General features: G+C 45.9%; 1 protein-coding gene across 1 annotated transcript in view; it reads left to right on the top strand.

Moving 5' to 3' along the window:
* LOC137622002 (angio-associated migratory cell protein) overlaps positions 1 to 16,038 on the top strand; it is a 108,732-nt gene that overhangs the window by 4,881 nt on the left and 87,813 nt on the right. Inside the window, exon 2 of the mRNA XM_068352489.1 lies at positions 10,728 to 10,842. Within this exon, the coding sequence (XP_068208590.1) occupies positions 10,744 to 10,842 (99 nt within the window). The 5' untranslated portion in view covers positions 10,728 to 10,743. The remainder of the gene's footprint in view (positions 1 to 10,727; positions 10,843 to 16,038) is intronic.

The following is a 16,038-nucleotide window of genomic DNA, read 5'->3' as shown; positions in this document are numbered from 1 at the left end:
AGCTCCGCCACATCGGGGAAAGAACAGGGGCAAGCAAGGGAAAAGGAAACGCTGAGATTGGCTTTCCACTTCCCATGCTGCGGAGGGTAGGAGGATGCCTATCGCGCCATTGGGCAATGTGGCAGCACCTCAGGGCTGAGGAATGGGTAGTGTCGACCCTTTGCGAAGGGTACAAGCTCCCATTCGTGCTTCATCGGGCCCCCCATCCTCCACTCCAATAGCGTTCCACACGTACGCTCCAACATCCCTGAAGGCTCTGGCCTTGGAGGCGGAGGTCCAGGAAATGTTGGAGAAGGATGCGCTAGAAGTCGTACACAATCAGTCACCAGGAGATTGGAGATCGATCATCAACCTTTTGCCATTGAACAAGTTTGTTCAGCAAACTGCAATCAAGATGCATTGTGTAACCTGTCTCCCGCAGTCTTAATAGCCTGTTATGAACGAATGCCTCCTCCTGGAGGAGCGCATAAAACTACTCGCCAGGCTGCTGTGGGAGACAGTTTGTAGGAAAATACTGTGGTCCATCTTACTCGGGCATTAACACACTAGTTTCGCAAGGAAATATTGCAAGGTGTTGCGCACCCTTTCACCGAGTGAGGTGGGCAGACAAGCTCGTCTGTCTGACTAAGAGAGGCCCTTCACTTCTGCTTCATGGAATGCTCTCTTGGGCGAGTCTTTAAATCAAGAACCGAGTCTTTAAATCAAGAACCGCAAACACAAGAAGCATGGTCTGGTATAAAGGCGAGTCCTACGTCACGGTACCGGGCGAGCAGAGAAAGGCATGCACATGTAGATCTGTTGCCTTTGAGAACTGGGAAAAGCACACAAACTAGTGCGCAATTCCAGTTTTCATCTTGGGGTTGGGCAAATTGGAAGGAGCACGCTGTACCAGTTTTGCCTCAAAATCATGGACTCACCCCTCGCAAGTGCACACATAGCAATTACATTTAAGAGCTGAATGGCTCTATTTTTCTAGCTCTCACCTCGCAAGCATACGCTCCCAGCAAGACAAACTGGAAGAGGTGCCCAAGCCAGCGCACCTACTAACCCTCTCCTTGCCAACGCTCGCCCCTGCGAAGAGGGATGGCAGGTAGCCTCCCCTTCACAGACTGACCATCTTCAGACTGTTCCACCTTTGGTCAAGACCATACTAGGTAAAGTCTTTCTGTCAGGGTATCTAGTACCACCAGAGCTTTCTCCCGAGAGGCAATCTGCTAGCACCAGTGGCAAAACGTCATGGGCATTTAACATTCCTTGAGAAGTTAGTGCTCCACAGCTGGCTCCACATACTGTCTTTGAGTACCCTAGTACTGGTGGGACCCGAACAGAAGAGAGACCCTAGTTGGTGGGTGCTAGACACCAATCTCCTCAGAGGAATAGATCTCTCTCCTCCCCTGGATTTGTTGGTCTTCGTAGACACATTAAAAGAAAGGGTGGGGTCATCTGTTACACCTAACGGCATCCGGGCTTTGGTCCAAATCCGAAAGGCGGGGCCACATAACCTTCGAGAAATGGGGACAGCCTACCTGACCCTCAAGTACTTCCATCAACTCCTTTCAGGGCATTATGTAGTACTGATGAGCATCAGCGTTGCAGTAGTGTCCCATTTAAACAAACAAGGAGAGACCTTGTCACAGCACCTACGACTGCTAGCTGTGAAAATCCTCAGGTGGACGGAAGGAAATTTTGTAGCCTGAACAGCACTTCATTCTGCACAGAAGAACGTGCTGGCGAACAGTCTGAGCAGGAGTAGTCAGATAGTTGGCTCTGAATGGGCAATTGACCTGTCCATGACATTCTTAAAGCAGAACTTTCAGTGTACTTCTCACCGGTACCACAAGCGTTCTTGCAGGACGCTTTTCAACACCTGTGGGACAAAATAGACGTCCATGCGTTCCCTTCCTTCTGCCTAGTAGGAGGTTATTGAACAGGGTAAGGGCATTGCAGATCTAGCATTGACCATTGCTATGTCTTCACACCTGGAGGCTATCCAGCAACTACTGTACTTGCAAGAGAGGCTTTTCGAAGCTGGTTGCCAGGCACATGGCAAGATACCTCCAGGAGTCGTCGTCTGCCTTGTATCAGGCGAAGTTGTCTGTCTTTTGTGGTAGAGGTAATGGACGGGGTATCTCTCCACTCAGTGCCTATATTCCAGCGGTAGCGGAGTTTTTACTGTTCCTCAGGGGTGAAAAACTCAGTGTCGGTGGGGAAAGACTTTCGTTCAGTCTTGAACAGGGTCTTCAAATTTAATTGAGTTAACATTTCCTCCTTGATGGAATAGTCACTCCTCATATGGAACTTCGAGTGTTCCTGCCCTCAGTCAAAGTTAGTCCACCTCCTTGGAACGTTGTCAGGGTTTTACCTTTATGGAAACAAGCCGCTTATGAACCTCTATGTCAAGGCTTGGATAAGGGCCTGGCTGTAAAAGACAATTTTCTTTTGGTCCTGACTTTTGCCGGAAGAGTCAGCAAGCTACACGGTCTTCCATATGATATCACCCGTTCAGGGGTATGGGTGGCAAGTCACACTCACTTTCACCCCTGAGTTTGTTGCAGACTCAAAATCCGTCCATAGTGAATCCTAGACTCGAAGCCTTTCGGATTGGGAGTCTCCGATCAATAATAGATGATACTGATCGACTGTTACTATGCCCTGTAAGGACGATGAGATTATATCTCATGAGGATGAGAAGAATTCGACCCCAGATCATCATGCTGTTCGTCAGCACGGGGAAGACCAAGAGGAGAATCACAAAGAACTCGATCTCCTCTTGGATCAGACGAGTAATAGAAAGGGCATGGACCTCAGACACCTCGACGACAGGTAGATGTCCCCGTGCCCATGATGTCAGGGGAGTAATACTTCCCTGCCATTCCAAAGAATTTTTCTGTTCAGCAGGTACTGCAAGCAGGCAGGTAGAAACATCAAACAATGTTCACCTCCCGCTACCAGCAAGACATAACCCATAGGAGCCAAGACACATTCTCAACAGGTCCTGTGGTGGTTGCTCATAACAGGATCTAAACCCCTTAGCTCCCTTGTGGGACAAGTATCAGAGGTTACCTGCGAAGTAAGTCTAGGATGAATATGGGAGTGACTGGCCACTTCCTTCTTCATCTTTCCCTCTCTTGGGGTGCAGCATTCGAGGAACCCTGCACAGCTGACCTTGTTCTTCTTTGGGTGAGCTTCACGCTCTTTGGACTACCTAATATACATGTTTATGTGTGTTATGTCCCTGTCCTGTCAGGGGGAGGCGGGAAGAATAGCTACGATGTATGTTCCAACAGATTAATTCCTTATTCTCCAACAATGATTGCCCAGGCTGTTATCCTGCAAGGATAACATGGTACAGGATCCCTCAAGGTATCACTATACAGAGGCTGTCCTGGGACAGTTGCCAGCCAGTTGGTTTGGACTTCTAAAGGTGAGTCTCCTATGTAAAGAGCGGAAGGTTTGTATTTTGCACCGGAACAAATAACAAACTTGGAAGTAATTTGTATTTTTCCTAGCAATACAAACCTGGAGCTCATTACACATATTGACCCACCAGCACCAACCACCTGAAAGTTCTGCCGCAATTACCAAAGTGACGGTTAGTCGCTAGTGCTGGTGTGAGCAGGAGGGTTAACCTACCCCGCTCCCCCTCTGCTAAGTAGCGTAGAGTAGTTACACCCTGACAAAAAGTTTATCGGCTTGTTTCAGCTTTCGCCGAAATAATACTCCTCAGTAAAGAGCTTCAGGTTTGTATTGCTAGGTAAAATACAAATTTCTTCCAAATTTGTCATAAAAAACATGACGAGAGTGTTTTCATATAAAACAAAAACATAGGTTTAAGAAAAACAGTTTTAAATATTTAACTTAGCCGGTGAATATATAATAGCTGCAACTCTGTTGCTCGACAGACACATACAATAAAAACTCGCTAGCGATCGCTATACAGGTTGCGGGTGTGCCCACCAGCGCCAACTGTCGGCCAGATACCACTCTCGATGTAAACAAAGACTCAATTTCTTCTCTGTCGACGTGTCGACAAGACGTACTTTTACTCGCTGTAGAACCTGGAGTTTTCTCAACATATTTGGTGAAGTACTTCATTTTGGTTTGAGCTTTCGCAGTGCAGGTGTTTTTAAATATTTAACTTAGCCGGTGAATATATAATAGCTGCAACTCTGTTGCTCGACAGACACATACAATAAAAACTCGCTAGCGATCGCTATACAGGTTGCGGGTGTGCCCACCAGCGCCAACTGTCGGCCAGATACCACTCTCGATGTAAACAAAGACTCAATTTCTTCTCTGTCGACGTGTCGACAAGACGTACTTTTACTCGCTGTAGAACCTGGAGTTTTCTCAACATATTTGGTGAAGTACTTCATTTTGGTTTGAGCTTTCGCAGTGCAGGTGTTTTATCTTCATCTTAAATCTTGAACTCGTTTTTGGATAGATTTAATTTTTGATGACAAAGAGAGTATGGACTTTCTTTGACTTTTAAATGGCCGACCCTTCCCTTAGACGGAAGTGGGTTTAGGCTTTTAGCAATTATCTTATCACGTTATAAATTAATTATAGATTTTCCTCTATATATTTTATATCTCACCGCCTTTATTAGGCCTCTTCGATTAACTTTCCATTTATAATACATAAAAATAAATTTTAATGATTTGTTTATATGCGACCTTTCCTGAGAGTAGGCGGTCCTAACTTGGAAACCGAAGTTAAACAACGTTGAGCCCTTTCAATCGTAAATAGCTTTTAAAGAGCTAATGATTTAAAACTTTTTAAAGGAATATTTTTTAATAGATATTTTATGAAAGATTTTCTTTGAATAGTCTTCGTACTGTTTTCAAAGATGAACTAACGTTTAGTTTATTTATGCTACGCAGTTTGCGCTCTATCGTTACGATAGAGAGAGAGAGTATCACGGTTTCACTTTGCAGAAAGAGTAAATCGATTCTGACGTTTTGTTCATTCTTCTTTCAAAGCTTAAATGTTTTAAATTATATTTTAAAGGAACTTTTTAATTGAAAAACCTTTCAGTTTTTTCCTTTGGTCAAATAACATGTTTTTTTGACGAAACGTAATTGGGCTCTTCTCTTAAGTGCGAAATCAAGAGAGAAAGAGAGATAGAGACGGAGGGAGAGAGAGGAGAGAAAACGTTCCGTTCAAGCGGGTAACGTTGTTCTCGTGTTACTCTCGTCCCTTGTCTCTGTACGGGGAGAAAGGATAAAACGTTTTTAGTTTTATTCTCGTCCCCAGGCACTGTACGGTGAGAGATTGAAAACGTAGTTTTGAATGAACTAGTGTTTAGTCTCTTCCCCAGCCACTGAATTTTTTATCTTAAAAGATGTTTACTGTTTTTTGCTGGTATTAATGTGCTTGCATTATACGACTGATTTCGCTATTACTACTTTTTGATGAGGGTAGAATTGCGTGCTTCAGGTAGAAATCAGTAAAAGTTTCGATTTCAGTGAAATAAGTGCAAAACAGAAAATCGTAGTGATAAAGTGATATTGCGCAAAGTGTTACAGTGTTGCGTCCGAGGGTTCGTCTGTTCGTGCCTGTCGTTCACCTAGTCCGGGACCTCTTGCAAGCTCCCAAGCCCAGGGGAGAAGTAATGTCGTACGACTTATGGGTTCGAGAGGCCTTGATCAGCGAACAGACGTTCCCTCTATGGTATCGGGTGTATCTTACCAAGATCTCCCCTACCATAAGGCGAGAGAGACAATTTTCTCCTCGTCATCCGAAGGCTTTTCGCATAAGAAACCTGAAACAAGGTTTCGAGGCCCTTAAGCGAAAGTCAGTCCTTTCAGGACAGGTCCAGCGTCCTGGTTGTAGCCATTAGGACAGCTCTGACCCTATGCAGTCATCGGAAAACTGCTCGCCGCCTAACAAAAGCGTAACACAGACTCCGAGAGTCTTTTTGTTGGCAAGGTTTTGCGGTCACAGACGTTACCCTCGTCTCTTACTGCAACCTTTTCCGTTGATCCTAAATGGGTTGTACGGCAAGACATGCAGAATAAGCTTGCCTCGCTTATGGAAGACTATTCTGCCGATTAGTCCGTTGAGCCTAGCCGTTTTTCTCATCGAGATCCTGGCTTTCAGCCAACCTAACGTTCCTTTGTGCGTCCTGTTGACGTTGGCGTAGCTAAGTCACGTCAGTCAGGTTGTTTAGAACCACACTCGATGCGGTCTCGTGTGGATTTTCAGCCACATTTGGACGTTAGGCCACTTGCTGATGCTCCTGTTGACGTTCAGGACGTTCGCTAACAATCGGAGTTGACTTGTTTTGACGCTGTGCGTCAACCTCCGCATTCTAGAGTTGTTTTGACTGCTCAGTCTAGGCGGTCAAAGCAGTCTCGAGTGGACGCTGTGCGTCCTCACGCACCTGTTGTTGTTGACAGTTCACAGACTGTCAAGCAGTTACATGACGTTGCGTCCTGGTCTCTCGCACCTGTTGTTGTTGACAGTTCACAGACTGTCAAGCAGTTACATGACGTTGCGTCCTGGTCCGCTACTAATGCACCAGTGCGTGTGGACTCTGCTTGTAAAGCATTGCCACCACGGTAGGTCTCTCCCTTGCTTGAGACTCAGCTATTATCGGACAAGGTTCCTTTAGATGAGGAAGTTGCTGTTCCCCCTCCTACTGATATTCCCTTGAGGACTCTGTCAGACGGAGAGGAGCCTAAAGCTGCTTAGCCCTCTATGGACTTTAAATAAATCATGCTGATTTTTAAGGATCTTTGTCCGGATCTTTTTGTAACTGCTGCTCCTCGTTCGCCTAAATGTCAGAGCTTACACTAGGCCTAGCTACTTCGAAGCCGTTGTTTTATAAGCTAGTGCTCTCTCGCTCTCCTAGAGGGCTTTACGTTTGCTAGGCGACTGGTTTATCACCAGGAGGAGTTTGGGGGATACAGCCTTTGCTTTCCCTTCTTTTAAACTGGCTTATAGAGCGAGAGTCTGATATGACACGAGAGAAGTTCTCGGCTTGGGAGTTCCTGCCTCTGCCCAGATAGACTTCTCAAATCTCGTAGACTCTCCCTGGCGCCTGGCCAGGAGACGCTCCAAGATTTTACAGGTCAACTTCACAGCTGTTTTCGAGCCTTTGAAGTTTTGCTGTACAATTATGTCATGCATAAACAAGGCTTTCAGGGATGGCTCCAATGATCTGACAGCCACGTTCTCTGCAGGGACAAGTCCCTCAGGGATGGCTCCATGATTTGGCAGCCATGTTCACTGCAGGAGTACGTAAGAGGCAAGTGCGCTCAATGTATTCATTGTCAAGACAAACTTCACGATGAAGTCTACCAGGCTGTCTTGACAGCATTTATGGAAGGCGACTGGATGGTCCCTCTCGACCTTCAGGAGGCATACTTCCACATTCCTATACACCCGGATTCCCAACCGTTTCTGAGGTTTGTTTACAGGAATGTGGGGTACCAGTTTCGAGCTATCGGAGATCAGAGCCTCCCTGTACTTGGACGACTGGCTTCTCAGAGCCTCTTCCAATCATCGCTGTCTGAAGGATCTCAATTGGACTCTAGATCTGACCAAGGAATTGGGACTCCTAGTCAATTTGGAAAAGTCACAGCTGGTCCCATCCCAAACTATTCTGTATTTAGGGATGGAGATTCACAGTCAAGTTTTTCGGGCTTTTCCGTCGGCCCCCAGAATAAGTCAAGCCCTGCTCTCCATCCAGAAGATGCTGAAGAAAGAACGCTGCTCAGTCAGGCTGTGGATGAGTCTGGTAGGGACGCTGTCATCCCTGGAGCAATTTGTCTCGCTAGGAAGACTACACCTCCGTCCTCTTCAATTCCATCTGGCTTTTCACTGGAAAAAGGACAAGATGCTAGAAGCGGTCTCGATCCCGATTTCCGAAAAGATAAAGTCTTGTCTGACTTGGTGGAGGGACAATATCAGCCTACGAGAGGGTCTTCCCCTGGCAGTTCAGATACCCAACCACGTTCTCTTCTCGGACGCATCGGACTTGGGCTGGGGCGCGACGCTGGACGGTCGGGAATGCTCAGGTCTGTGGAACTCGAGTCAGAGGAGCATGCATATCAACAGCAAGGAGCTTTTGGCGGTTCATCTGGCCTTGATAAGCTTCGAGAATCTCCTTCGAGGCAAGGTGGTGGAGGTAAACTCGGACAACACCACGGCCTTGGCGTACATTTCCAAACAGGGAGGTACCCACTCACTGACTTTGTACGAGATCGCAAGGGACCTGCTCATCTGGTCAAAAGATCGAGGCATCTCCCTAGTAACGAGGTTCATCCAGGGCGACTTGAACATCCTAGCAGATTGTCTCAGTCGGAAAGGTCAAGTAATTCCAACCGAATGGACCCTCCACAAGGATGTGTGCAAGAGACTTTGGACGACTTGGGGTCAACCCACCATAGATCTCTTTGCAACCTCGCTGACCAAGAGGCTTCCAATCTATTGCTCTCCAGTCCCGGACCCAGCAGCAATACATATAGATGCCTTCCTCCTAGATTGGTCACATCTAGATCTTTACGCATTCCCACCATTCAAGATTGTCAACAAGGTACTGCAGAAATTCGCCTCTCACGAAGGGACAAGGTTGACGTTAGTTGCTCCCCTCTGGCCCGCGAGAGAATGGTTCACCGAGGTACTTCGATGGCTAGTAGACGTTCCCAGAAGTCTTCCTCTAAGAGTAGACCTTCTACGTCAACCACACGTAAAGAAGGTACACCAAAGCCTCCACGCTCTTCGTCTGACTGCCTTCAGACTATCGAAAGACTCTCGAGAGCTAGAGGCTTCTCGAAGGAGGCAGCCAGTGCGATTGCTAGAGCAAGGAGAGCGTCTACCATTAGAGTCTACCAATCGAAGTGGGAAGTCTTCCGAGACTGGTGCAAGTCAGTTTCCGTATCCTCGACCAGTACCTCTGTAGCCCAAATAGCTGATTTTCTATTATACCTGAGAAAAGTACGATCCCTTTCAGCTCCTACTATCAAGGGCTACAGAAGCATGTTGGCCTCGGTCTTCCGGCATAGAGGCTTAGATCTTTCCAACAATAAAGATCTGCAAGACCTCCTTAAGTCTTTTGAGACCACCAAGGAGCGTCGTTTGGCTACTCCTGGGTGGAATTTAGACGTGGTCCTAAGATTCCTCATGTCAGACAGGTTTGAGCCTTTACAGTCAGCCTCCCTGAAAGATCTCACTCTTAAGACTCTTTTCCTGGTATGCTTAGCCTCGGCTAAAAGAGTCAGTGAGCTTCATGCCTTCAGCAAGAACATCGGGTTTTCGTCAGAAAAAGCTACTTGTTCTCTGCAACTTGGTTTCCTAGCCAAAAATGAGCTACCTTCTCGTCCTTGGCCTAAATCTTTCGATATTCCTAGCTTATCGGAGATCGTAGGCAATGAACTAGAAAGAGTCTTATGCCCTGTTAGAGCTCTTAAGTTCTACTTAGCTCGTACTAAACCTTTACGAGGCCAATCTGAAACGTTATGGTGTTCGGTTAAGAAACCATCCTTGCCTATGTCAAAGAATGCTTTGTCATATTTTATCAGATTGTTAATACGAGAAGCTCATTCACACTTGAGTGAGGAAGACCGATCTTTGCTTAAGGTTAAGACGCACGAGGTTAGAGCTGTAGCAACTTCCGTGGCCTTTAAGCAAAATAGATCTCTGCAAAGTATCATGGACGCAACCTATTGGAGAAGCAAGTCAGTGTTCGCGTCATTTTACTTGAAAGATGTCCAGTCTCTTTACGAGAACTGCTACACACTGGGACCATTCGTAGCAGCGAGTGCAGTAGTGGGTGAGGGGTCAACCACTACAATTCCCTAATTCCATACCCTTTTAATCTGTCTCTTGAAATGTTTTAATGTTGTTTTTATGGGTTGTCCGGAAGGCTAAGAAGCCTTTCGCATCCTGGTTGATTTGGCGGGTGGTCAAAGTCATTTCTTGAGAGCGCCCAGATTAGGGGTTTGATGAGGTCCTGTTGTATGGGTTGCAGCCCTTGATACTTCAGCTCCTGGGGGTCTGTCAGCATCCTAAGAGGATCGCTGGGCTCCGTAAGGAAGACGTACTTACAAGGCAGAGTAATCGTCTAAGTCGACTTCCTTACCAGGTACCTATTTATTTTGGTTTTGTTATATTGATAACTGCCAAAAGGAAATAAAAAACTCTTAGCTTATACGATGTAAACATATTTAACTCTGGTCTCTACCCACCTCCTTGGGTGTGAATCAGCTATTATATATTCACCGGCTAAGTTAAATATTTAAAAATGATAGTTTAATTATAAAATAAATTTTTGAATATACTTACCCGGTGAATATATAAATTAAACGACCCTCCCTTCCTCCCCAATAGAGACGCAGTGGGATGAGAAGAAATTGAGTCTTTGTTTACATCGAGAGTGGTATCTGGCCGACAGTTGGCGCTGGTGGGCACACCCGCAACCTGTATAGCGATCGCTAGCGAGTTTTTATTGTATGTGTCTGTCGAGCAACAGAGTTGCAGCTATTATATTTTCACCGGGTAAGTATATTCAAAAATTTATTTTATAATTAAAATATAATTTTTCTTAAAGGACTCGTGTTTGTAAAGCTAGGAAAATACAAATTACTTTTAAAATTTGTTACTTTGTTCTATCTGTACTTGTTTATGGTTATTGTGCAAGTAAATTGTGCTTTGGGCTCTCCATATGGTAAGACTTTCGATATGGCGTTTTGTGTATAAATTTAAATCTATGTTATTTACAGGGAATTGCTGTGCAAGATGAAGGAAAATACACCTCCAGGTTCTCCCCAGAATTTTGAAAATTTAAATGAAAATGAAGCAGAATTGGGTGACTTTGATATTGGTGATATTGAAGAGGTAAGTTTTTAGCAATTAATCAACTTGAATGAGATGTAGTTTATTTTATTTTTTAGGGTATATGAACACCTTTTTCAATGCAGGATAATATTTGGCTGTTCTTACGCGAAATACAAGCTATTGTCCTTTTGGTAAAGAATATGATTTTAGCTTGAGCTGGACAGCCGTTGAATCATTTTTAAGGGACAGGTGGGAGTGAAGGCGGCCCCTCTCCCCATCTAAGTCTCTCCACTTATTTGTTCCTACATGAATACAAACAATTTGCTCTTTACAATGGAGATGTTAGCACAAGCTGACAATTGGCCACAAAACTTTTAAATGACAAATTCATAGATAATTTGTATTTTTCCTAACTATACAAACCTTAGCTATTTAATAGGGGTATTACTTTCAGCGTAGCTGGAATGACGAGCCCTTAATTTTTAATGAGGGATAACTACCCATACTGCTAGTTAGTGGGGGTAGGGGAGGGTAGCTTGCTGCCCCACCTCTCACACCTGTGATTGAGCTCACTTTGCTTGGAGGTAGGACATCAAGGGGAATAGGGCTGGCGGGTAAGTTTGCTTTAATAGCTAAGGTTTGTATAGTAAGGAAAAATACAAATTATCTATGACTTTGTCATTTGTTCAGTAAATGAAATACAAACCATGCTATTTAATAGGGGTGACTCACCCATTAGGAAGGGTGGACGTCCCAGCCAATCTGACTTTTGGCTTTACCTGGGGGCTCCTTATCTGAGTGTATCAGTACTCAAAAAATAAGGAGTCCCTGCACTTCGCTAAAACCTTGCTATGCAAGGTCTGTGGCCTACGCAAGTTGTGTGTTAAGGTATATAGAAGTGTGACTGTCCTGGTAAAGTTATTCCGAGTTCTTTAGAAGGAAAAACTGTGTAACTAGGACTTTCCCAATACCACCTCGTCAGGTTATGGGGACACAACAGTATTAGTCTTAATACTAGGTACACAAGGGAACATAGTTTACCTGCAGTGTTTTGAGGTCAGCTGTGCAGAGAACCCAGGATGCTGCTTTCCCCAAGAGAGGGGAGAATGAAGAAAAGATTAAGGGCCAGTCAAACTTTTTCATTCACGCAGACTAAAACAATGCCCTCAACCTTCTGCTACTTGTCCAATAAGGAGCTTGAGGTTTTAAACCAGCTGTTATGCAGCCACCACAGGACCGATAGAGAACGTATCGAGTCTCCTGAGGGTCACGTCTTGCAGGTAGAGGGATGTGAATGTGGTCTGACGATTTCACACCCCAGCTTGAAGAACCTGCATCACTGAGAAGTTTCTCTTGAATGCCAGGGACGTAGGTACGCCCCTGACATCATGAGCTCTGGGGCAACGTGAAGGAGGAGGGTCTGGATTCAGTGCATGGTCTATGACCTTGGGAATCCATGCTGAGATGGAGTTCTTGGTGACTCTCCTCTTGGTCCTTCCTGGGCTGACGAATAGTGCAGGCACACGAGGACGGGCTGCAGCTCTTCTCTTAAGATACAGCTTTAAACTCCTCACTGGGCATAGTAAGAGATGGTCTGGGTCATCTGTTACAGAACGGAGACTAGAAATCCGGAAGGAGTCGAGTCGTGGATCCGCTACTTCCGGGTTCTGAGTCTTAGCAATAAATTCAGAGACGAAGCTGAATGATACCTTTCCCCATCCCCTTGAATGGGCGATGTTGTATGAGAGACCATGAAGTTCACTGACTCACTTGGCCGAAGCCAAAGGTAGCAGGAACACCGTCTTCCAAGTCAGGTGGCGATCGGTTGCCTGGTGTAATGGTTTATAGGGAGGTCTCTTCAGAGACCTGAGAACTCGAACCACGTTCCATGGGGGAGGTCTCACTTCTGACTGGGGGCAGGTAAGGTCATAACTCCGTATGAGTAAGGAAAGTTCTAGCGATGAAGAAATGTCCATTCCTTTCAGTCTGAAGGCGAGACTTAAGGCTGAGCGATAGCCATTTAATGCCGAGACTGACAGGGGCATTTCTTCACGCAAATACACGAGGAACTCCGCTATTGCTGGAATAGTGGCATTGAGTGGAGAGATACCCCTTCCACAACACCAACCACAGAAGACTTTCCACTTTGCCTGGTAGACTGCTGCTGATGACTCACGCAGGTATCCAGACATCCTAGTCGCAACTTGTTGTAAAAATCCTCTCTGAGAGAGGAGATGCTGGATAGTGTCCATGCGTGAAGTCGTAGCAAAGCTACGGCTTTGTGGAATATGTTGGCATGTGGTTGTTTGAGTAGATTGTGTCGTGGAGGGAGTTCTCTTGGGGGCTCCATTAGGAGCTGTTGAAGGTCCGGAAACCATTCTGCGTGATGCCATAGCGGAGCTATGAGGGTCATTGAAAGATTAACTGATGTTTTGGTCTTGTTGAGTACCCTCCTCATCAGACAGAGCGGGGGAAAGGCGTAAACGTCAATGTTGTCCCACCGTTGTTGGAAAGCATCTTGCCAGAGAGCCTTGGGGTCTGGGACTGGGGAACAATACAGCGGGAGCCTGAAGTTCAGGGCCGTTGCGAAGAGGTCCACAGTCGGAGAACCCCACAAAATCAGCACTGTTGGCTACTAGATAATCCAAAGACCATTCGGTACTCATTATCTGAGATGCTCTGCTGAGGTTGTCGGCGAGCACATTCCTTTTGCCCGGAATGAAGCGTGCCGATAGTGGTATTGAATGGATTTCGGCCCATCTCAGTATCTCTACTGCTAGATAAGATAGCTGCTGCGAAAAAGTACCTCATTGCTTGTTGATGTAAGCCACTACTGTGGTGTTGTTACTTATCACCACCACCGAGTGGCCCGCCAGGAACTGTTGAAGGGCCAGAAAGACGGCCTTCATCTCTAGGAGATTTATGTGGAGGTACTCTTCTGACTGACCAGAGGCCTGAGGTCGTGTTGTGCAGCACCTGGGCCCCCCACCCTTTTTTTTTGAAGCGTCTGAGAACAGCATCAAATCCCAGGGGGAGGACAAGAAGGTCCACTCCCTTTCGTAGGTTCTCGTCTGTCACCCACCAGTGGAGGTTTGTCAGTTTTGCTGATCCCATGGGGATCCGGATGTCCGGGGAATTTCGAGTCTGATTCCACCGGGACTTGAGTTGTCACGGGAGGGATTTCATTCTGAGGCAACCATTGGGAACTAGACGGGCCAGCGATGAAAGGTGACTGAGGAGACATAACCACATTTGGGCTGGAAGTTCTTCTCGTCTGAGAAAGGGTCTTGCGACCTGTCTCATCCTTGTTATCCTGTCGCCTGATTGGAAGGCTTTGTGGAGATTGGTGTCTATGATCATGCCTAAGTCTCTGTGTAAGAAGCAGAGAAGACTTCTCGAGATTTACCATGATCCCCAGATCCTGACAAAGTCTCAGAAGTTTGTCTCGTCGTTGAAGAAGGGTTGACACTGAGTCTGTTAGGATTAGCCAGTCATCCAGATAATGGAGGAGACGGATGCCAATCCTTTGTACCCAAGATGACACTAGGGCGAACACTCTGGTAAAAACTTGGGTGCTGTGGAAAGACCGAAGCACAGCACCTTGAACTGGTACTTTCTGTTGTCTAGGCTGAGTCTTAAGTACTTCCTTGAAGATGGATGGACTGGGATCTGGAAATACGCGTCCTTTAGGTCCAGTGTATAGGTCCAGTGTACACATGAAGTCCTGAGGTCTTACTGCTAGTCTGACTGTGTCTGCCGTCTCCATGGTGAATGGAGTGTGTTTGACAAACTTGTTCAGGGCTGAGTGGTCGATGACTGGTCTCCAGCCTCCAGACGCCTTTCTTACAAGAAAGAGTTGACTGAAGAAGCTTGGGGACCCGTCGAGACCTCTTGGAGAGTGCCCTTCTTCAACAGGGTCTGGACTTCTGCCTGAAGGGCCTGCCCCCTTGCCGATCCCATGGCAAGGGAGTCTATTGACACTGGATTCCTGGTCAGGGGAGGTAGAGATGTTATGAACGGGACGCGATATCCTAGACGGATCACGGAGATTGTCCAGGAATCGGCCCTGAGTTGCTTCCTCCTGTCTGAGCAACTTTTTAGGCATCCCCCCACTGGTGGAAACGCAGGGGGAAAGCCTATCCTAGTGTTTGTGGCCTCGGCTGCTCCCTCTAGGATTCTTTCCTCCCCTGGAGGACTCTTTGCCTTTCCTGTCCTTGACAGGAAAGGGCTTATTAGACACCACTGTCTTCGCTGTTGGTTTCGTCGTTACGGTCGTGATTGGACGGAACTGCTGAGGTGCTGGAGGTTTATAGGGCTTAGTTGTTAAAGCCTTATGGAGGAGGAAGACTCGATGAGACTAGTGCGAGTGCCTGAGAGTAAAAAGGTCTCCATTGCCTTCCTGGTACGCACCTTGGAAAAATCCTTGGATCGTATCAGGATACCTAAGGTCCCTAACCAGATGTCCAGCCATGAAGTAGCTTGCATCGCATACTTAATGACCTTTTCCTGGTTAAGGACTTCGGCTGCCGAGAACGAGACCGGCAGCTTGTATCTGAGGAAGCTTAGTGGGTTGTATGTTATGAAACACACTATTATTTTTTTTTTTTTTATTTTGAATACCCCTCTGTGCCCCCAAAAATGCTTTAATCCGTTATTATTATTTTTTGTCAGGTATTGATAGCAGCCCCCTACATTCAGGAGAGAGGGAAATCTAGACTATTCAGAGTACTGTACGTATATAGGAAAGAAGCTGAGACCATTCTGCTAAATGCATAGGAAAGATGAATGTTGATCATTGCCTGTTACCATTGTGTAGTGGTCTGTGATGCTGCTCTTTATTCATATCATCTTGTCTTTTAACCCTTTTACCCCCAAAGGACGTACTGGTACGTTTCACAAAAGCCATCCCTTTACCCCCATGAACGTACCGGTACGTCCTTGCAAAAAAATGCTATAAAAGTTTTTTCATATTTTTGATAATTTTTTGAGAAAATTCAGGCATTTTCCAAGAGAATGAGACCAACCTGACCTCTCTATGACAAAAATTAAGGCTGTTAGAGCAATTTAAAAAAAATATACTGCAAAATGTGCTGGGAAAAAAATAACCCCCTGGGGGTTAAGGGTTGAAAATTTCCAAATAGCCTGGGGGTAAAAGGGTTAACTAGAAGTGTGCTACTGTGTTGTTAGTCTAAATAACACAAAAATGAGTGGATTTTATTTGTGATAAGTAATAAACAATTTGTGGAAGGAATGTAA

Source organism: Palaemon carinicauda, chromosome 28, assembly GCF_036898095.1.
Source record: "Palaemon carinicauda isolate YSFRI2023 chromosome 28, ASM3689809v2, whole genome shotgun sequence".
NCBI classification, from domain to species: Eukaryota; Metazoa; Arthropoda; class Malacostraca; order Decapoda; family Palaemonidae; genus Palaemon; species Palaemon carinicauda.
The sequence above is the reverse complement of the archived record's forward strand: the minus strand, read 5'-3'. Positions and strand labels throughout refer to the sequence as shown.